Source organism: Phocoena phocoena, chromosome 5 (assembly GCF_963924675.1).
Source record: "Phocoena phocoena chromosome 5, mPhoPho1.1, whole genome shotgun sequence".
In the NCBI taxonomy this organism is placed as follows: Eukaryota; Metazoa; Chordata; class Mammalia; order Artiodactyla; family Phocoenidae; genus Phocoena; species Phocoena phocoena.
In genome coordinates this window covers 50640795-50663356 of record NC_089223.1, presented here as the reverse complement: position 1 = coordinate 50663356, position 22562 = coordinate 50640795, and the positions used below count along the sequence as shown (strand labels likewise).

Genomic DNA, 22562 nt, shown 5'->3' with positions numbered 1-22562 from the left:
CATACTCTGATCACTTATCCTACAGAGAAATTTATGTATGTACAAAATGATACAAATTTATACAAGGTAATTCCTTTCAGCAGTATAACAGCAAAAGATTGGAAACAATTTACATCTTCATCAGTAAGGACAGGTTAAATGAAATACACCCACACTGTACAATCATTTTAAAAAATGAGAAAGGATTTTATATACGCATATAAAATATTTAGAATGTAATTAAATGGGAAGAAATGTACAGAATAGTATGCATACTATGCTATAATTTATATTTTTTAAATAAATGAAAATGCCTATTAATATTTGCTTATCTATATAGTAAAATCACTGGAAGTTTACATTAGAAACTGATAACAGGGTTGCCTGAGAAGGGGAACTAAGTGGCTCAAGTATAGGATGGGAAGGAAACTGCTCACTGTATAGCCCTTCATATCTCTTGAATTTTATTTCCTTCAAAACAACCACAAAATTTAAAAATTATTCTATTTATTTTCGTATCATCAAGGTTTAAGAACCAAATTAAACCTTCCTATATCCTCTTCCTGAAATTCAGTAACAAAACCACCCAACTAAAAAAACTGGGCAAAAGATCTGCACACCTCACCAAAGACAATATGCCGATGCAAATATATACAGATGTCAACATCTTGCACACCATGGAATTGCGAATTAAAACTAAGTATCACTACACACCTATCAGAATAGCTAAAATTCAAAACACTGACACCACCAAATGCTGGCAAGGATGAGTTGCTACAGGAACTCTCATTCTTTGCTGGTAGAAATACAAAATGGTTCAGCCATCTTGGAAGACAGTTTGGCAGGTTCTTACAAAACTAAACATAGTCTTACCATATGATCCAGCAATCACACTCCTTGGTATTTACCCAAATGAGTTGAAATCTTATGTATACATAAAAACCTACACACAAATGTTTATAGCAGCTTTATTCCCTTCGTACAAACTTCAGAGATTTATTTTCTGATCTGCTGAATTCAGGCAGGAAAAATGTATTCCTACTACATTAGAGCAATTTTTTTTTTCAAAGCCCTGGAACTTAGGCACTTTACTGCTGAGATATACCACTCTACTCTATAATACAGGCCCTACCAATTGAACGTGAACCCTTTCACATAATTTAGGGAAAACTCTCAAAATAATGGAATGTTTTAAATTATAAAATGATCAAGATGTAATCCAGAGAAAAATCTCCAAGTGAGAACCCACTAAGGGACTGTTTAGGGTAGAGGATGCCAATAGGGCATGTTAACTAATAATAAGCAGGGTCACTGCCTCAAAGTGTCACATAGATGGAAGTGGCTTTCTCCTGCTTCTTTCTCTCCACACCACAGAAGTGAGAAGGATTTAGAGCCTACTGCTCCACAGCAGAATCAGTCTCCCTTGCCACCTGGCAGAAGCGTCTCACCCAGACATGGAAAGACAAGCACAAAATGGTTCTGCTTAATTCCCTGGCAAAAGTGAGTATATCAGGTCAGATCACAATCTTCAACAATCTTCTCCTTGGTATTTCCATGCTCCTTATGTGTCTTCCCTTGCAATTCCTTTGAGCTAGCCAAAGCAGGATATGGGTAACCTGGACATATCCAACCCCACTATTTCTGAGAGCTTTACCACAAAGGAAATTACAAAGACAAAGAGGACCCAAAGAGAAGAGCAAAATTCACTGTCATTATTTCTTTCAATAGCAAATGATGATGCATAATCCAGTCTTGTCAAATTTCAAGAGGGAGAAGTATGTCTTTACATTGGATAAAAATAAAAGATTACTTTTATTCTATTATCTGTTTTTCTTCCCTTTCTACTAACTTTCTAGTAATTTGCCTTGTCAGCAATTATTCATTTACTAATGTAAATTATGAGCAATAACCTACTAAAGGAAGTACAGGAAAGTATATGAATTCATAAGATGACTTCCCAAGAATGCCCACCTTTTTTCTGAGAACTTGGCCACTAGTGTGACAAGAAGATACACACTTCAAGCTTACCCACCACATAATATCTTAATGCTTTGCTCTCATTCTTTTCAGAGAGATGTGCAAGGGAAACTCATTATTTTTTTTTTTTTTTTTTTTTTTTTTTTTTGCGGTACGTGGGCTTCTCACTGTTGTGGCCTCTCCCGTTGTGGAGCACAGGCTCCGGACGCGCAGGCTCAGCGGCCATGGCTCACAGGCCCAGCCGCTTCGCAGCATGTGGGATCTTCCCGGACCGGGGCACGAACCCGTGTCCCCTGCATCGGCAGGCGGACTCTCAACCACTGCGCCACCAGGGAAGCCCTCATTATCTTTTTTATTTTTATTTTTACGTACTTATTTGTCTGCACCGGGTCTATAGTTGCGGCATGCAGGACCTAGTTCCCTGACTAGGGATCGAACTCTGGCCCCCTGCATTGGGAGCACGAAGTCTTAACCACTAGACCACCAGGGAAGTCCCTCATTAGGTTTAAAATAAAGTAATTGCAAATGAATTAATTCCTCACCAACCTCAATCCTAATCAACACTACAGATTTTTTTCCACAGACCTACTGCTAGAGGGAGAAAGAAAAGATCGCATTCTAGTAGTTCATACGGCTATAGACACCAGTTCTTATAGCTCAATACATTCAACCACATATGAAAATACGTTTCTACTTAGGTCGTAATATGGAAGATGTTAAGCTGGTTGACTGAATCATGCTCTTATAGGATGATAAAAGCAAACACAATTACAAATTAACCATTTCTTCTTATAATAATATACCAGGACTTGATGTAATAAAAATGTACTAGGTTGATTCACACACTCCAAAATAAATACTCTTAGGTAATCTTCAGCCTGAAACAAGCCTTCATTTATTGACTACTTACAGTACAGCGATTCCGTGTCTTAGCTGGTAATCAAAGATGGTTACGTATTAAGTGAGAGAAGACATAATCTCTCTTCCAGATACCACCTCTCAGAAATCTGGGCTGATTAAACTTTAAGAACTAGAACTGCATCTCCTGGTAACCACGTGACAGTCGTCACCCTGAGAACAGGAACAAGGCAAAGAAAACATACAGGACTTTGATTCTCCTACACAGGTACACATAAAGTTAGTTTATTAATGACTACATTTTGAAGCCAGCCATTTTGATCCAATATTTAAATAACAAGCTGTTTAATATTAAAGCAGAAAGTACTGCCACAATGTGACAGAAATACAGCTTTATCCATAATCCTTTCACACGATTATACGTTAAATGCTATTTTTAGTTAAGCAAGGCACCCCTACTTGTTCTAAAATATGGGATGTGCTACCCCACTGAAAAAGCAAATGAGACTCAGATTTTTTCCTATCTAGAGCTGGTTTAAATTCAAGTGAAGCCATTAATGTCCTTACCAGTCAGGACTGTTACGACATGTCACTTCACAGTATTGAGACTAACACACACCTTAAGGTCTACCCCAAAATCAAAAACAGGTGGGGGGGCAGGGGTCAGACAACTTTTACATTAAGACTATAATTGCCTCCTTAATTATACAGGCACCAATGTTAAATACCTTCAGCACAAGGCTTAGGAAGGCAAAACATTTCTAAAGACATAAAACTGCCAGACTGTTGTCATTTACACTCACTAACCTGTGGTATTTGTTTTTTGTTTTGACTTTTTTAAAATTCCTACCCCTATCTAAGTAACCAAATACACCTAAAATTAAAATAACTCTGCCAAACCATAATGGTTCAAAGGTCTGAAACCTTTCCTTGCTTTGGTGAGTATTTGGTTAAAATAATCAGTATTTCATTCCATAAAAAGTTTCACATTAGAGCTCTTAATTCACAGGCAAAAAACAAAACCTCAAACAGATCATTTTTAAAATGGGAGAAAGATTTTAAAGGACAGTGCTGAATAAAAATATGTAGTCTTTACACTGGGTCACAAATCGTCTATGAAAACTGTTTAATCATATAAAATAAAGCCCAGATTTTTTAATCAGATCCTGGACAGTTTAAACAAAAAAGTAAATCTGTGGTTTATTTCATAATCCCAAACTGAATCTTTCCTTTTTCTTTCTAAACAGTCCACTATGGAATTTTTCTTATAAGCAATTAACCCCAAACCCCCAAATGGTTTCTCTAGCAGTTGCTGCTAAAAAACTGGAACTTTAGATCCCATGTCCAAGAAAGATGTGCAAATGAAATGCTTCTTGCTTCATCCTGAAAATAAAACAAAAAATGTTGCATGCTTACTCAAAATGAAAATGTGTTACGCAAGTTCCCATACCATTTAAAACTACAAATTCAATAGTTTTTTTTCTTTCTGATTTATTGCAAGTTATCTGACAAACCAATTAAGCTAAGGTGAAGAAAATTAGTTAGGCATTAGTGTTTGCAGCCTGGTATGAAGATAGCAGATTTTCAGAGTTGGGCGCAGAATATATTTTGCATAGATTTTAGCTAATGTAAATATTTAAGTCCCACGAGACTGTGGGACTTTATATCCAAAAATAGCCTATGACAACTATAGTAAACAAATGCCCCAAGTGTTTTCAAGAAATCACTACAGGTAAGTGTCTTAAAGGAATGCCCCACTACATGTAGAAAAATGATCACAATACAATATATTAAAAGATTTTATGGGGAAAAAGAGAACACATGGCACTGAGTCAGGGAAGGGACATCAATACATATTTAGTTGATGTGTCACAGATAAAACTCTGAAATCTATGTACTTCCTAGGACAATTTTCATAACACCATTTCAGGAAAAGAAGCAGTGTTACATTAAGTGTACAAATCCATGACACACCCTGGTTTCAGATATCTAAAAAATATTTTAGAACTGAGGAAATGTATGTAAATTTTATAGGACGACAAGCTAACACAAGGCACATTTTCAGTGTATTATAATATACAGCTACTAAAGATGAAAAGTTCTTTTTAAGCACATAGCATGATGAATGTTGGGAATGATGCAAAAAGATTCTAATGGGGAAAATACTCAAAGCTACTGTATGATCATAATGAATTCTATTTCCCAGAAGAATTTCATTCCCTATAGTCAGGCTTCAATTATCATGATTAGTTTGATGTTTATTAAAATGGTTTTCAACCGTATTATAAATTTGTGAGTTAATGATTAACTTATCAACTGAAAATAATTTACACAATTGCACCTCTTAAGTTTACCTTATTTTCTGGAATCCCTGGAAGTCTTATTTTCCTTTCGGACATGAATTCAGGAACAATTCAATATATCTATGGTCTGAGAATGACAAAAAAGGATCCGTTCTTAACCCTCTGCCTTTTGAAAGCAGATCGTTTTCACTGAGATGTTGGACACTGCAGGTGTCTGTCCCCAGGCCAGCAGGGACCTCTGAAGCCTTCTTCATGACCTGGCTTTTTTTCCCATCCCGTGGTTTTTCTAATGGATATTTAGGACTTTTGTAATCTCATAGCTATCCAAGCTCCACTTCTAATTTTAAGAACTTTAATCGAAAGTTAAACTGAAGGTACTGTTTGTAGACATTTAACACCCATGAAAGCCCAGCCATCATGACAAATCCCTGAGTGCTGTCTTCAGAAAATGATGCTGGTCATCACAGCTTCAGCATCTCCTGTTTTTTGATGCTCAGGTCCCCCTGCTGATCTCAGAGTTTCCTGGCTTCTCCTTCCCCCTCTCTCATCCCTTTGCTGTCCTGTGTAGTGATCTGGTGAGCGAAACTGCTGCTTACTCCTCCACCCCTACCTCTACCCCCCTGCACTACATATGAGTTTCAAGATTTATTATTGCAATAAAAGTGCTTTATGCTGGCTTTTCTCAAAACAAAAAAAAACCCACAAAAAACACAGCAAGGCATTTGTAAACAAAGATAGACATCAAAAATAACAAAAACCATGGGCAGCACTTACGAACATGGGACCGATCCTTGAGCATAGCTGCAACAGCGTCCTCGTGGGTATCGAAGTGCACATCAGCTTCTCCAGTGGCCTTCCCACTGGAACTGTATTCCATGGTGATTCTAACAGGCTTCAGTGGAGCAAAAAACTAAACAACAAACAAAGGAAGCCAAAAGGAACATAATGTTACTAGGTCAATTTCTAGAAGTCTGGTGGCTCTGTATTTTTCTTTCAGACTTTCATTCATACACCCGCTAAATTTATTTTTTGGAAATCTCTTTAAGCAACAATGTAGTTACACATCTACCACCTCTGCTGGCTCTTCTGATCTTCTGAGAACTCACAGCTACATTTCAAATATCTGTTCACAGAGAACTTAAACTATATACACAATACAATAATATACAACAGTTATCAAACTTTTCTTTATACCAACAAGGACCACTTTTATTATTCCTCCCACACACCTCCTTTCCCGTTTCTAAAAACTGTCCGTCAAATATACTTCATTTCTATTTTTTTTTTTAATATTTATTTATTTGGCTGCACTGGATCTTACTTGTGGCATGCGGGACATTTAGTTGTGGCACGTGGGATCTAGTTCCCTAACCAGGGATCGACCCTGGGTCCCCTGCATTGGGAGTGTGGAGTCTTAGCCACTGGACCACCAGTGAAGTCCCTACACGTCATTTCTTAATAATTCATTTTTACCATGTTTTAATCAAACATGGAGCTGATGATAAGTTTCTTATCAGCACTACCTAAACAGAGCTACCACACTGAGTGGTTAATATTCCAAAACAAACCAATTCTTTAATGAGACTGTGCAACCTTCATTTAGGTAAAAATATGATTCTTATAGGTTTTTTGAAATAATAAAGACAATTCTGAGGCCCCACTACTAACTAATTCTGAGGCCCCACTACTAACTGGATCCTAGATTTTCATCTACCTTAAGCACACACACATCCTGGAGTTCAGGAAGTCAATAAGGACTTTGTTATTTCATCTTTTCATTTCATAGAGTACCTATCATAAAATGAAAATATTTTAAAAATTCCTTTTCTCAAAAATCAGGGAAGCTGGATGCAAGAAGGCTATATGGTGTAATGATAACTCCAGGCATTTAGGCGTACTAGATTCGTGTCTAGTATATAACTGCCCTGTGACAAATGCTCTTGGAGTCTCTTTTTCTTAAACTCAAAGATGAATGGGTTGAGGGACTTCCCTGGTGGCTCAGCGGATACAACTCTGTGCTCCCAATGCAGGTGGCCCTGGCTCAATGCCACAACTAAAAGTTTGCACATGCCACAACTAAGGAGGCCATGTGCCACAACTAAGGAGCTGGCAACGCAACTAAGAAGCCCACGTGCCACAACTAAGACCCAGTGCAACCTAATTAATTAATTTTTTTAAACGAATGGGTTGAACTAATTTAGAGAAAGACCAAGCTTTTTTACATTGAATACTTAACCTACGCCATATTATTTTGCACCTATGAAATGTTATCATCCATTATACACATGACCTTAGAATGTAATAAAACCCACACCTCTCAGCCAAAGAAAATAAAACAAGCCCCCACAACTGTGGAGATGCTACCTTGCTGTCCAAAGATACTGCAGAAATACTATATTTTTCTTCTCTACCTTCCCTAAATAGAAGTTCAAAACTTTAGAACTTTTGTTCAAAGCTATTGAGATTGGATATCTTACTGCCACACACATTTATAATGTCTTGGGCATTGGCTTGGAAAGGCAATCCTCTCATGTGGACAAAATGTAGTGAAGACGTAGTTCCAAAATCAACAGCTTCTGGAAGCTTTTCTGACATCTCCTTAGGCAATTCTAAGAAGTGGGACAAAAAGCACTGTCAAGAACATAAACACTTCAAAAGTTATTAGCAGATTATAATTAGGAATGACCTTTATGACAAAATCTTCAATTACTCTTGAAATACCCTAGTAACGAAGAGGGTTTCAATTTTAAAAGCCAAGATGATCTGAAATTTCTGCTGCCTAACAAGTTATCACCTGAACACTCATAAGGATTTAGTGTCTCAAACCATTACCAGATTACAAAAGAACGTACCTTTCTCTAACAACTGAGAGACGGGAAAATGATTATGAACGTGAAAATAAAGACAAGAGAAATTCCCTAGTTTACAGTCACTTTGAAAAAAAAAAAAAGGAATAAATATTGTTAACAGGATAATCCTAGAGCACAAATTTAAAAAGTATTTATCAAACTTTTAAAGATTCCAAATGTTGCTTTGGGATTAAGAATCAAAGGAATAATTAAACACAGAGGCAAACAAAACACCTTACTTTAGTCAACAATCCTGCTCTCTACACACATCTTTTCCCACCTTAAGTTTAAATGTTGACATCTTACTTCTTTTTGTTGTATATGTGCAACCCAGGTTTTGATACAGAATCTGCAAAAATGATTAAATTAAAAAAAAAAAAAAACCTATGAATTAATTAAGACCATCTTCAACCCTCCATATCTGTGAATGTGGAACCCGTGGATATGGAGGGCTGCCTATGGGACTTGACCATTCATGGATTTTGGTATCCATGGTGGGTCCTGGAACCAATCCCCTGGGGATACCGAGGGACGACTGTATTCATAGCACATACTACACTCAAAGACATATTAAACATTTAACTCAATTTCCTTTGTCCTATAATCTACAATTTGATACAACATGGTCATAAAAAAATTTTTTTTTAACAAATATCTAAACGTACAAGGCAGACACAATGAGTTTCAATAAGAGGCAAATCCTTACCTATTTCCTTCTCACTTTCAAAAGCCATCATGGGTCGGATATCCTCAGTTACTTCATGTTCTTCAAAGACCATTTCTGGCTCAGTTATATACTTAGCAGTGGGAGAAGATGCCGTTTTCTTTCCCTTATGAGAACCAACATGTGTTCGAACTTCATTCCTTCTGCTTGGAAATATCTCTATATATCTATGTCAAAGCAAAAGTGAACAGGCATAAATGGTACAAAGTAACTTTACATTGAACTCTTTTAAAATAAAACATGCAGGGCTTCCCTGGTGGTCCAGTGGTTAAGAATCTGCCTGCCAAACAAATTGTAAAATGTTTTGTTCTAGTTCTGTGAAAAATGCCAGTGGTAGTTTGATAAGGATCGCCACTGGCATTTTTCACAGAACTAGAACAAAAAATTTCACAATTTGTATGGAAACACAAAAGACCCCGAATAGCCAAAGCAATCTTGAGAACGAAAAACAGAGCTGGAGGAATCAGGCTCCCTGACTTCAGACTATACTACAAAGCTGCAGTAATCAAGACAGTATGGTACTGGCACAAAAACAGAAATATAGATCAATGGAACAGGATAGAAAGCACAGAGATAAACCCACGCATATATGGTCACCTTATCTTTGATAAAGGAGGCAAGAATATACAGTGGAGAAAAGACAGCCTCTTCAATAAGTGGTGCTGGGAAAACGGGACAGGTACGTGTAAAGTATGAGATTAGAACACTCCCTAACACCATACACAAAAATAAGCTCAAAATGGATTAAAGACCTAAATGTAAGGCCAGAAACTATCAAACTCTTAGAGGAAAACATAGGCAGAACACTCTATGACATAAATCACAGCAAGATCCTTTTTGACCCACCTCCTAGAGAAATGGAAATAAAAACAAAAATAAACAAATGGGACCTAATGAAACTTAAAAGCTTTTGCACAGCAAAGGAAACCATAAACAAGACCAAAACACACCCCTCAGAATGGGAGAAAATATTTGCAAATGAAGCAACTGACAAAGGATTAATCTCCAAAATTTACAAGCAGCTCATGCAGCTCAATAACAAAAAAACAAACAACCCAATCCAAAAATGGGCAGAAGACCTAAACAGACATTTCTCCAAAGAAGATACACAGATTGCCAACAAACATGAAAGAATGCGCAACATTATTAATCATTAGAGAAATGTATATCAAAACTACAATAAGATATCATCTCACACCAGTCACAATGGCCATCATCAAAAAATCTAGAAACAATAAATGCTGGAGAGGGTGTGGAGAAAAGGGAACCCTCTTGCACTGCTGGTAGGAATGTAAATTGATACAGCCACTATGGAAAACAGTATGGAGGTTCCTTAAAAAACTACAAATAGAACTACCATACGACCCAGCAATCCCATTACTGGGCATATACCCTGAGAAAACCATAATTCAAAAAGAGTCATGTACCACAATGTTCATTGCAGCTCTATTTACAATAGCCAGGATATGGAAGCAACCTAAGTGTCCATCATTGGATGAATGGATAAAGAAGATGTGGCAAATATATACAATGGAATATTACTCAGCCATAAAAAGGAACGAAATTGAGTTATTTGCAGTGAGGTAGATGGACCTAGAGACTGTCATACAGAGTGAAGTAAGTCAGAAAGAGAAAAACAAATACTGTATGCTAACACATATATATGGAATCTAAGGGAAAAAAAAAAAAGGTCATGAAGAACCTAGGGGTAAGACAGGAATAAAGACACAGACCTACTAGAGAATGGACTTGAGGATATGGGGAGGGGGAAGGGTAAGCTGTGACAAAGTGAGAGAGTGGCATGGACATATATACACTACCAAATGTAAAATAGATAGCTAGTGGGAAGCAGCCGCATGGCACAGGGAGATCAGCTCGGTGCTTTGTGACCACCTAGAGGGGTGGGATAGGGAGGGTGGGAGGCAGGGAGACGCAAGAGGGAAGAGATATGGGAACGTATGTATACGTATAACCGATTCACTTTGTTATAAAGCAGAAACTAACACACCATTGTAAAGCAATTATACTCCAAGATGTTAAAAAAAAAAAAAAAAGGAATCCGCCTGCCAATGCAGGCGGATCTTGCTGTGTCCCGGAAGATCCCACATGCGGAGGAGCAACTAAGCCCATGTACCACAACTACTGAGCCTGCGTTCTAGAGCCCTCGAGCCACAACTACTGGAGACCGTGCACCTAGAGCCTGTGCTCCGCAACAAGAAGCCACCGCAATGAGAAGCCCGCGCACCGCAACAAAGAGCGGCCCCCACTTGCCGCAGCTGGAGAAGGCCCGTGAACAGCAACGAAGACCTAACGCAGCCAAAAATTTTTTTTTAATAAAATAAATTAAAATAAAACACGCATACATATTATTTCTGATAGCTAACAAACACAGGTGTCCAAAGACAACCGGTGGGGCATAAAGTAAAAATGGACATAGATATTCACCCATCAAAAAGTACTCTCAACAGAGCAGGTCACTGATTTAATCCTCCCAAGATAAGTTTTCTTCATATACATTTTAACAACTGTTTTCTACCCTGTTTTTGCTTCATGCGGACAAATATGCAAAGGTTAACTGTGTGTATGAAAAGAATCTAGTAAGAAAGGTTTCATTTTGTTTTTTACGGATGATTAACAATCTCTTGAGGTCTTACAATTCAATTCTGTGAAAATTAATCATATGTGTTTAAGATATTAAAAGTCACAATATATGAGGAGCTAACTTCTCCCAGGACTTCACTAAGAGGGTAATGAGAATTAATGAACTAAATGTCAATTCTAACTTGCTATCTGTTTGGCTGTGGAACTGTTAAATCCAAGCTTCTGGAACCAGTTTTCTTTTTCTCAACAATGCTTTTCCAAATTAGGTTATTAAGCTTGAATTGTACAAATCCTTTGCATTTACAGACCCAGATGTGCAACATTTCTTAATTTACTGAAGAGATCTATACACTGCCTTGATGTTCCCACATAAAAACATATTACTGACGTGTTCCCAGTTATAAGAAAATATGAAGAGTACTGAAAGAAAATTAAGGGGGGGCGGTGTGTGTTTTGCATGTATTTTCTTCATTAAAAATTTTTTAATAAAGACCTTTGAACCAATTCTATACGTAGATCCTGAAATAGAACGACTTTGGAATGACTTTTTTAAACTTCAAAGAATTCAAGAAAAAAGGTCAGAAAACAAGCAAGACAATGAATTAAAATTTGACACTTTTGAGTACTCCCCCAAAGTTAAAACACAAATAAGCACACAAAAAAAGAGTAAAATAAAAGAGAAAAAGAAAACTAAAAAACAGAAATGAACTCAACCCATTACTACGTGTATCCTAGTGTGATGTGATATGCAGTATACAGTATTGCCTATAGAGTATCTGTATCAAAATTGTTAACCTGAATCAATCTAAGACTTTAGGTCTAACTTCCAGTTTTCAGGAAATAATAGAGGATGCAAAGGAACAAGTTAAGTGACACTATGAGGAAGCAAAAGGATAAACACAGGACGTGAGACACTGTACAGGACAAATGACTCAATTTCTTCAAAAGCCAATTGCATCTTGAAAGGGGGGAGGGGAACTCCCTGGTGGTCCAGTGGTTAGGACTCCATGCTTTCTCTACCATGGGCCTGGGTTCAATCTCTGGTCAGGGAACTAAGATCTAGCAAGCTGCTCCATGCAGCCAAAAGAAAAAATAATAATAATAAAAAGGGGGAGGTAACATAAAAATAAAGGAAATGGGGATTTGCTCTAATTGAAGAGAAATGGAAGCATAACAATCAAATACAACATATGGACCATGTCTAGATTCTGGTGAGGGAAAAAAAAAAAATCAACTGGAGAAAGACATTTTGGGTATAAACGGGAACATGTGATTACGGACTGGCACTAGATAATAAATTATCGCTAATTTTGTTAAATGTGATAATATTGGGATCATGTAAAAATGCTTTCTTAAAGATGCATACTAGAAAAACAGATGCAAGAAATACAATAAATGTTAAGAATTTGTTAATCTAAGTGATGGGCATTTGACAGCTCATCATACTACTCTCTCTACTTTTTCTGTGTTTAGATAATTTTAGTCATATTATACTGCATTCATCAAAACAACCCAGTGTATTGGCCAGTATGATCCTTCCGCATCATTAGTATCTGCTTCACTCACCGGTTGCCAATTTCTTCCCTGTGTTTCAAAAGGGCTTGGTTGGCCATTTCTGGTTCTTCAAACTGCACATAGGCTTCTCCTGTTTTTCTTCTCCCTCTATAATCCATGACAAAAGTAATGTCTACTATGTTCAGTCCTAGGATGCCAAAAAATTACTACAAATTAGTGCTGCTAACAGGAGCTTTTTATTCTTAGACTTAACACATTCATTCACATACTAAGAATTTCTTTTTAAGTTTATTAGTAAAATTGTGGGCCTATTTTGCCAGTCCCAAAGCTGAATACATGCCTAATGGGAAGAAAATTATTATGCAGCCAAAAGCTAATAACACCCACACATTCCCAGAACATTTAGGGTCCAAGCAGTCCATCTAAAACACACAATTTGGTTTTTTGCCATTAGTTATATACAGAGATTTAGACTAACATCACTACTGGTGCATATTTTACCCCTAAGAATTAGATGATAATGCTTTTTTTTTTTTTTTTAAACAGACATGCTGTGCAGCTTGCAGGATCCTAGTTCCCTGACCAGGGACTGAACCCGCACCCTCAACAGTGAAAGCGCAGAGTCCTAACCACTGGACTGCCAGGGAATTCCCTAGATGTTAATGCTTTTAGATCATATAAATCACTATTGTCTAAGACAAATATAGCCACTCTCATGAGAGGATATTTTCCTCAATAGTAAAAAAAAAAAAAAAAACTCCACATTAAATTATTTTGAAATATGACACCCACCAAAGATCAGTGTTTTAGGTCAAAACACTTATATAATCTATAAATACTGGCAATCCAAGTGAAGAGTTCTCCCCTAAACAACCTAATATAACTGCATGCAGTTACCAGGAGAAGGTTCACCTAAGATAAAGAAGGAAACAATGGGGGGAAAAGATATGAGGCCCCAAACACGATATAACTGAAAAGCACCTGCGAAGAAGTCTATAATGTCTTTCTCATTGCAACTATAAGGAAGTCCTCTCAAACGAACCACGCCATCATTTACCACAGGTGTAGATTTGACATGCAGGCTCTTCATTAAGGCATCCACATCTTCATTGTTTATCTCATATACTAAGAAAAAGAGCACAAAAGGTATGCAATATTTACATAACAAAGGAAGAAGCCATTAAAAAAATAATCACACTGGGTGGGTTATCCAGGAATCAAAAAACTAGTATTTTTAACCTTACGTACTTCTCTGGAGAAAATAATAAATGACATTTATCAAGTATTTACTATGCGCCAGCTGTAACATCACAACTTCTGAAGTAAACTGGGTCAACACCCTCATTTTATAGATAAGAAACTGAGATTATTTGTGTGCTTCATTTTCACACCCTGGAAAAGGGTTTTTCATAGAATCTAACTACTTCACTATTCATAATATCTAACACAGGATCAAATGAAGCTGCCTTGAAAAGTACAGTCAATGTAATGAACCCGAAAAGCTATAACACGACTTCACATACCTTCCACATACCGCTGCCCCATGTACATGCGGTGTTTTTCTAAGGCTTTTTGCACATCCTGCTCTGACTCCATTTCAATTAAGGCATCACCCCTTCGTTTCCCATCTCTATTTAAGAGGAAGTGGATTCCATTCTCACCATTGCGAATTCTGCAGTCTGAAAGTATGTGAGTAAAATCAATTAAAACCAGAAATCAAAGTTTTAGATCAATCATACAAGTCACTAGAATTGCAATCCTCCAAAACCAAAACAAAGCAATATCCAAAATGCCTGTCATTTTCCTTACACAAATCCCCATCACTGAAGATGTCCAAATGCTGATGAGCTGGTAGTCTCTAAAATGTTCCATGTGGAGAAATAAGCGAACCTTAGCACAAAAGCTTATGACCCCCTGATCATTAAATGGCAAATCAGGCTAGGCTTAATACAAAATGTAATATGGACTTCCAAATGCTTCTACAATCAGTTTCGAATCACTTAAGGAATTAAAATACGGTTTCTGCATAAGTGTCTTCTTTCGTTATGATCATATCCATAAGAACTCTAATATATCTCCTATAAGAATAATTTAACTTTTCCCCCTTTTCATTACCAAAGAAAGACATCCCCATACTGCACACTACTTATATTGGGAGCAAGTTGAAGATGTAAGTGGCTTTATAAACTGCTTGATCCACACAAATGCACATTAGGTACTTAATACAGTGTTACATTGTTTTAGAACATTTAAGGCAACATCTTCTAAAGGCTTCTTAAGAGGGAGGAAAATTAAAAATCAGTCAGACACAGAAACTTTAACTACAGATGCATAAACCTTCAAACATGTTATTAAGGGAATTATATCATTGCTAAGTGATCTTGTATTCTAAATGTATGTTATTACATAAAAAGCTACTCAACCTATATTCTCACTAACATATTCCCGCTAACAGGTTTCACATTTTGATATGTACGTATTAAAACTTCAGAGAAAACTGGTTTTGCATCATGTAGTTTTTTAACATTAAAATTTTTTCGGTATTCAACCTGGTATATATGACAAATGATACACATGCTGTCACTATGCATATGTAACCAGCCAGAATGAGACAATTCCCATGCATCAAATAAGATGTCTACAGCATAGCCTAACTTGAATTTTATGGGACTACCTTTCAGTCAGATGAAATTACATATTCAAAACATACATAAAATATACCTGAGAAAAAGCTAAGCACATCTTCTACAGTGCACGACCACGGTAATCCTTGAGCTCGAATGAGATAAACGTCATCCACTTCCTCTCCTAACTTGGACGGAGGCAATTCATATTCAGGGAGAGGTGGAAGGTCTTCCAGGTAGGTAGTTTTGGACTCCTTCCAAGAGAAATGAAGAAATGTAGAAATATTTCTTGAACAACCTACTTAGAAAATTTATTTTCAAAGTTTATTTCTACAAATTAACACCCTGGATATTATTATTTGGGGACCATTAGTATTTCAGAGGCAAGAAGTGAAATTCACATATCTAACTCATCCTATTTTGGCTTAAATTGTACATCCTAAAGCAACAAGCATGTATAGCCTAATGGTTTGGCAGGACATAAATTTTATTCCAGGCTTGTTTTTAAATTCATCAGTCCCGAAGTACACCTCATAATAGTGTTTTAGTTAAGGCAGGACAACAGGGGTCCCTTCAATTTAACAAATATGTATCTCCTAATCATAGCACACCGTAATTAGGCCCTCATCTCAAAAAGCGTACCATCCAGACTAAGACAAGCACACAAGACAGATGCTTTAAGGGCTATAATTAAGATACAAGATATTATAGAAATTCAAAACAGAGCACCAACAGAAGAATCAAGACATGATATGAGATGAGCCTTGAAGGAAGGCTAGAATTCTGAGAGAAATATATAAAGGATAGGCATTCCAGTTTGAGAAGTGAGGGGAAGAAACAGTATGAACAGAAGCCCATTTGCAAAACAGCAATAATTCCATTTGGCTAAACTGTAGGGTACAATTAGGAGCCAAAGAAGATGAGCTGGCAAAAAAAACTGGGTACCACATAGCAGAGGAATTGAGGGTTGAGCTCAGTGTGTGTCGTTAACCTGGTAAGCAAAGGGGAGCTAATAAAAGACATTTAGAAGTGTGTAAATCAACAAGACAGCAGGATGCTTGGAAAGATTAATTTGTCAACTAGTATGTCAGACCAACTGAATAAGGGAAAGATCATAAAAGGCAACAGCAGTAGTGTGAGGTAACAGGAGCCTGAGACATACCCAAAGAACTCTATTTTACAACACTAAACAAAAACCGAAATGTTATAAGATTCCAACAAGCACAACCATAACCAGGGAAGACAAGTCAGGTTTTAAGACTTGCACTCTACTAGGCTAAGGAAATAGATTTCTCTGTACCATCGTACCATTTACACGAAGATTTATGTCTAATTTTAAGGAGTCAATGATAAATGTAAACCTCTAGCAGAGGCCTCATACATTATTTAATAAGAATGCAACAAGCACTTCAATTATCAACATGGGAAGACAACTCAGGCTTTAAGTCAAGTGACTTGCACTCTACTGGGCTAAAGAGAGAGATACTTCACTCCTTTGTATATCCCCATCATTTTCATGGAAATTTACACATAATTTTATGCGATCAATAATAAAAGTAAGCACAGAGGCTTACTTACTAGCAGAGCCTCAACAGATCATTATGCTAGTCAAATTCACAGAAAAAAATAATCAAGTAAAGAGAGTAACCAGGTCACAAAGGCTTATTAGAGACAGTTTTTTTGTTGCTTTTTTTTTAATAAGAGCAACATTCCCCATTTTCCCAGAATTCCATAAGCATCACAAGCTTTCACTGAAAAGGGCAGCAGCAAGTATTGGGCCAGGATTCAAATCAATTAGCTCAGCCACTGGCAGACAGCAGCCACGCTGATTAGCTTCCCAGTTTCCCTAAGTTCAAGGAGAATCACAAATTGAATTAACAATAATATGACCCAAGGCATCAGGAACATGGTAGTCAAAAAGTGTGCGGACATTTCCCAGATGCCACGTAAGAAGCAGAAAAGAAAGCTTCCTACGAGGCACAAAATATTTGCAATATGAGTACTTAAAGCACACACTGACTCAAAGAAAAAAAAAAAATACTGTAGACTCACTCCTGGGTCCCCAAACCATCGCCTCAGCCCCAGACGCCTCCTCTCCTCGGTCCCCCTCCCCCATTGTCAGTCTCCAAACTGTCCTTCCCATCAGCGGTGACCCATGGTCCTAAAGGACCTTCTGTCAGAGGAAGTGAAGGTGCAGAGGTGACCTTCAGTAACTGGGGCAGCCCGCCTTTCCCAAGGGACACGAGAGCGAGGAGAGCGCTGGGGTCCAGCCTCCTTCCCCACGAACCTAGCCCACGCAAGTGTGTGCGTGAACCCTCGTAGCAGCGGGCCGCGAGGCGCACCAAGGGCCGCCCAGGCCTAGTGCTCGGGCGGCACGGAGTGTCCCAGCCCTCCGGGGGTCCGGCCTCCCAACTTCACCACCTGCGGGCGGAGAGCGACAGAGATGCGCGGTGGGGGCGTCAACAGCCTCACAAAACCTACCATGGGCGGGCGGGAAACAAGGCCTCAACATTCACCCCCAGCCACACTTACACTGCCCAACCGACCAGAGACTCCAGAGAACAAAACAAGGAGAAAAGCCGAGCGCTGGGAAAGCGTCCCTTGTTCTGGGGCCCAATAGGAGGACTGGGCGGGTGAGGGTGGGAGCGGGCGGGGGGCTGTGGCGCGTGCCGTGGATCCCCGGGCGCGCACGCGAGGCGCACGCGGAGGGGCGCGGGGGCGCGTGCGCACGGCGGGGAAGGGTCCCGCGCGCGGCCCCTCTCGGCGCCCACGTACCTGGCTGTAACCGCGCGCCGGACCCGCCGCCGCCGCCGCCGCCAGCGACTGCGGCAGCAGAGGGGCGCGCAGGGCCGGGTAAGAGGCGGCGGCCGCGGCGGCGGCGGAGGCGGCCGCTGGGGGAGGCCCCGCCAGCCTCCCGGCCGGCACAGGCCCAGTCTGGAGGCCCCGCGTGTGAGAGGCGGCGGCCGCGGCGGCCCCGAGCAGCAGCAGCAGGCGGCGACGGCCCGAGACTCCCGAGGGGAATGAGCCGGCGGCCGAGTAGAAGGGTAGGCAGGCGGCGCCGGTGCGCCGGCAGCTGCTGCAGTTGCAGCCGCAGCCCCGGAGCAGCGCCCCGAGCACCCAGCGCGTCCCGGCCATGGACTCCGGAGGCGGCGCGGGGCCTGAAGGCGGCTGCGGCTGCAGCGTGAGCGGAGGGGAAGTGGAATCCAGGGCCGGGGAGGGGTTGCCAGGCACATGCGCCGCCGGCACCAGGGGCAGCGGCGAGTCGGGAGGAGGCGGAGGAGAGCGCGCTGCTCCGCCCGGTCTCCGCCCTCGGGGCGGGGCGGGGCGGGGCTGCCCGCGGGCCGGGAGGGGCCGGGGGCCGGTATGATCGCCTGGTTATTCTTTCACTCGGTGGAAACTGAGGCCTGAAGAGGACGAGGCTTCCTTTTTTGGAGGGCTGAGCCCTGGAACGGATATCTACCGACGCTCTGCACTTTCTCCACAGTCTTGTGACGTGAGGGGCAAAAGGGTCGTTCCTGGAAGGAATTGTGATAACTCTGGTTATAAAAAGAGGTTGGGATAATACTGGCAGAGCTTTAATAACGCCCCCTCCCCGCCCCCCAGCTTGGGTTATGTGCGGAAAGCCAGCTTTCTTTGTTTTAAAATGAAATCTATAGATACTTGTTATATGTTAATAACGAATACAGGTATTCCTCCGCTGGTAGAAAGTTCACAACAGGCCGCTTCGCTTTTACCGAAGACCCATATTAGTACCTATTTTTGCTAGTGGAAAGAAATGTGATTTTCACTTTTATGGGAAAAGGCGAAAATTTAAAATAGTAGTCAGCGTTTGTTTTGCAGCAGCCGTGGTAGAGGCTGCAGTGGCATCACCAGGCTCTGTCTTGGGAAACTGTACTCAGCATCTCCCTGCTATAGCTTTGAACTGTGTATTTGAACATCTGTGCTTTATTTCCTTAGCAAGATGTCTTCTAGGGTAATTGCTTCCTCACTTTATGCCATTTTGGCTTCCAAAAGGTTTCATAGGAATGCTCTGCTCTCGGACAGCAGGTGAAACCTGTATAACAAAGATTAAAGCCCCTCCTGAGGTTTCAGGAATAGACAGGCAGAGGTTTGCGAAGGAATGGTTGTGCAGTTTTCCTCCTCCTGTGGCCAGGACCCCTCTCAAGGAAGTTCAGAGAGTGAAAAATAGAAAGAGCTAAAATTTTAAAACTTTTTATTGTGGAAAATCTCAAAGAAAAGTATAATAAACTTCTAGAATTTCAGAAATTGTATCAACATTTTTCATTCTTGTTTCATCTCTCTCTTGTTTAAAATATCTGGAGTATTTTAAAGCAAACCCCAAAGATCATGTCAATCATCCTTTCAGCATTCATCTTAAACTGATAATGACTTAAAGGGGAAAAATGACAGATTAGTTGTGTTAAAAAAATTCAACTGAGTAAAATTTAAAGATATTGGCTTTATCCAACAATTCAGGAATTGGGCAGCATCTCATCTAGTAGGTAAAAAGGAGCTGTATAAAATGAAAGACTTTTATAGGCAGAAGAGGGCGGGACAAGGAAATCATACTAGCAAAAAGTGAATTGGGGGGCTTCCCTGGTGGCGCAGTGGTTGAGAGTCCGCCTGCTGGTGCAGGGGACACGGGTTCATGCCCTGATCTGGGAGGATCCCGCATGCCACGGAGCGGCTGGGCCCGTGAGCCGTGGCCACTGATCTTGTGCGTCCGGAGCCTGTGCTCCGCAACGGGAGAGGGCACAGCAGTGAGAGGCCCGCGTACCGCAAAAAAAAAAAAAAAAAAAAAGTGAATTGGTTGTGTGAAGGTTGCTTTCCTTTAGGGCGTAGTTGGGGTCCATCGGGAAGACTACCTCACTAGTGCTGATCAGGTAATTCCTGATTGACTAGTTTAAGATTCCATTTCTGCAAAAGCCCAAAAGTGTAATTAGGTTTGGTGATGTGGGGCTTAGCATAAATGACTCCATTTTGTACCTGTTTTGTTTTTAACAGCTGGTTTAAAGTATGAAAGATTATTGCATTTAAAGTTTGATTGTTTACTCTGGCCTACTTTTAGGGAAAGGAAAGTTCAGTATTTCCTAGAAAACCCTTTCCTCACCAAAAAAAGTGAAGAACAGGAAAAAATCTGATTGGCTTGGCTCTATGGACCTGGAATATCAAAGAGAAGGGAACTTCTGCAAGATTTAGGAATCCTAGAGGTTGTTTTTTCCTTAGATTTCCCATTCAAGAAGGAAAATGGGTTAGCTCTTCATAACAGATTATCACTACTACAAATCACAATTTGGGGACATGTTAGGGATTCTGTCCATATTTACAGAATCTTGCCTTCATCTTCTTAATAGCCAAAACCATCATCCATATTGTGTAATTCTGAGTGGATTAGAAACCTAAATACATAGAGTGAAATCTTACAGATTATAATCAGGAGTAACACCTAACTACCAAAATGGAAAGCTTTAGTTTTTATTTAGAGGAAGTTGGGAGAAAATAAAAGAGAAAAGAAACTAACTTTGAACACTTAGTCATTCATCTAACAAACACTTATTAAGTGCTTTTTGTGTTCCAGGCACTGTGCTATGCTCTATGCATTCAGGGATACAATAATAAGTTTACAGACTAAATATCAAAATGATGTTTAGACTTACATATGTTTGGATTATATAAAGAGAGAATAGCAAATTTTGAAAATTGAAACTAATGTCTTATGGAACACCAGATTTTAAAAATTGTGTTAATAAATATTATTTTAAACCCAAATAACTATAAGTAGTCCTCTTTAGTGCTAATTTTATTATGGAAATAAAAAGACTCTTGAGCAAAAAAAAAAACTACATTGAGAGACTTCTTGAGTAGGGTTATGACAATGGAGATGAAGAGAAGAGGGAAGATTTGAGAGATTTTTTTAGGAGGTAGAATCAACAGAATTTGAGGCTAGATTAGAAAGGGGGAATAGTGTTTTCTGTTATTTTGTTATTATTTAGAACTTGGAGGGATGGATGGCGATGACTTTCATACCTGGGAAAGTTTAGAATTCAATATAGATATATTGGAAGCAAATCAACCCCATTTTGGGTTAAGCCAGAGAAGTCTGTCCTAGAAATATTTATTCAGTAGCTGTCGGTATAAATGAAGCTGCTGGTTGAATGAGATTGCTAGGACTAAGTTTAGAGTGAGAAGAGAAGAAGGCCTAGAAACAATGCTTGAGGTACTACAACACTGAATGCCCCGTACAGGAAAATAAACTAACAAAAGGGGAGAAAGGAGCAGCAAGAGAGTTAAGAGTAAATTAAGGAAAGCCAACAGAGTATTTCTGGAAGGAAATAGATAGTATTCAACAGTGTCAAGTCCTTATTAAGATCAGGATGTACTCATCAAGTGAGGTGAGAACAAGAAAAAGTCTTGGATTTAGTGATATGGGAAGGTTTCAATAACCTTATCCACAATTGTTTGGGGGAGTGAGAGCAGAGGCCAGAAAAAAGCACAGGTGAGGAGATGGAGATAGAAGTGCAAAATAAGTTATTTTGTAGGTGAAAAAAACAATAAGGCAGTAAAGGAAGTATAGGTCAAAAGTGGCTTTTGTTTTGCTTTGTTTGGATTAAACTGAATGAGAGTAAAGCATGCTGAAATGCTGGCGGGAAAGGATTCAGATGATAAAAATTTGAGTAACCAGAAGAAAATAGGCATAATTGGTGTGTGGGTTCCTAGAAAGGTGAAAGAGGAGAGGCATCAAAGCTCAGAGGCAGAGATTAGCTTTAAATAGGAGAAAGCTCCTCCACTGTTTCTATGATAAGTTAATCATACAGCACATTGTTCTTCTAGTGTGGTCATTTAGCACTTATTACAGTACTAAATACAGAGTAGCACTGAGAGGGTGTCAGCCTGCTTCTCTGAGGAGAATTCCTGAGGTAGAACTACTTAGTCTAAATTGGTGTAAAGAAACACTGGATTTGGGGGAGAGTAAGGAGAAGGAAGAAGAACGACTGCCTTCCATCACTAGGAAAGAATGTTCTAAAAAAAAAAAAAAATGTTCTAAAGAAGCCCTCTTGGCTCTAAAGAGCACATTATTAGGAGCTGGGAGAGGAAGGGGACAACTGTTCTAATTACTAATAAATAAGTGAAG

At 39.4% G+C, this 22562-nt stretch overlaps 1 protein-coding gene across 2 annotated transcripts; it reads right to left on the bottom strand.

The window, feature by feature from the left end:
• Window positions 1-3064: 3064 nt before the first annotated feature.
• On the bottom strand, window positions 3065-18619 carry GRSF1 (G-rich RNA sequence binding factor 1). 2 transcript variants are annotated; one of them, XM_065877109.1, is made up of 10 exons: window positions 18206-18619; window positions 15528-15684; window positions 14330-14485; window positions 13788-13931; window positions 12858-12993; window positions 8673-8857; window positions 7605-7726; window positions 5892-6027; window positions 5169-5244; window positions 3065-4197 (listed from the first exon to the last, which is right to left on the bottom strand). In XM_065877109.1, exons 1-9 carry the CDS (start codon window positions 18563-18565, stop codon window positions 5195-5197), a joined length of 1446 nt encoding a protein of 481 aa, XP_065733181.1. In that variant the 5' UTR covers window positions 18566-18619; the 3' UTR covers window positions 3065-4197; window positions 5169-5194. The 2 variants fall into 2 exon arrangements, with proteins under 2 accessions (XP_065733181.1, XP_065733182.1); XM_065877110.1 differs by lacking the exon at window positions 18206-18619 and adding an exon at window positions 17912-17979.
• Window positions 18620-22562: the final 3943 nt, after the last annotated feature.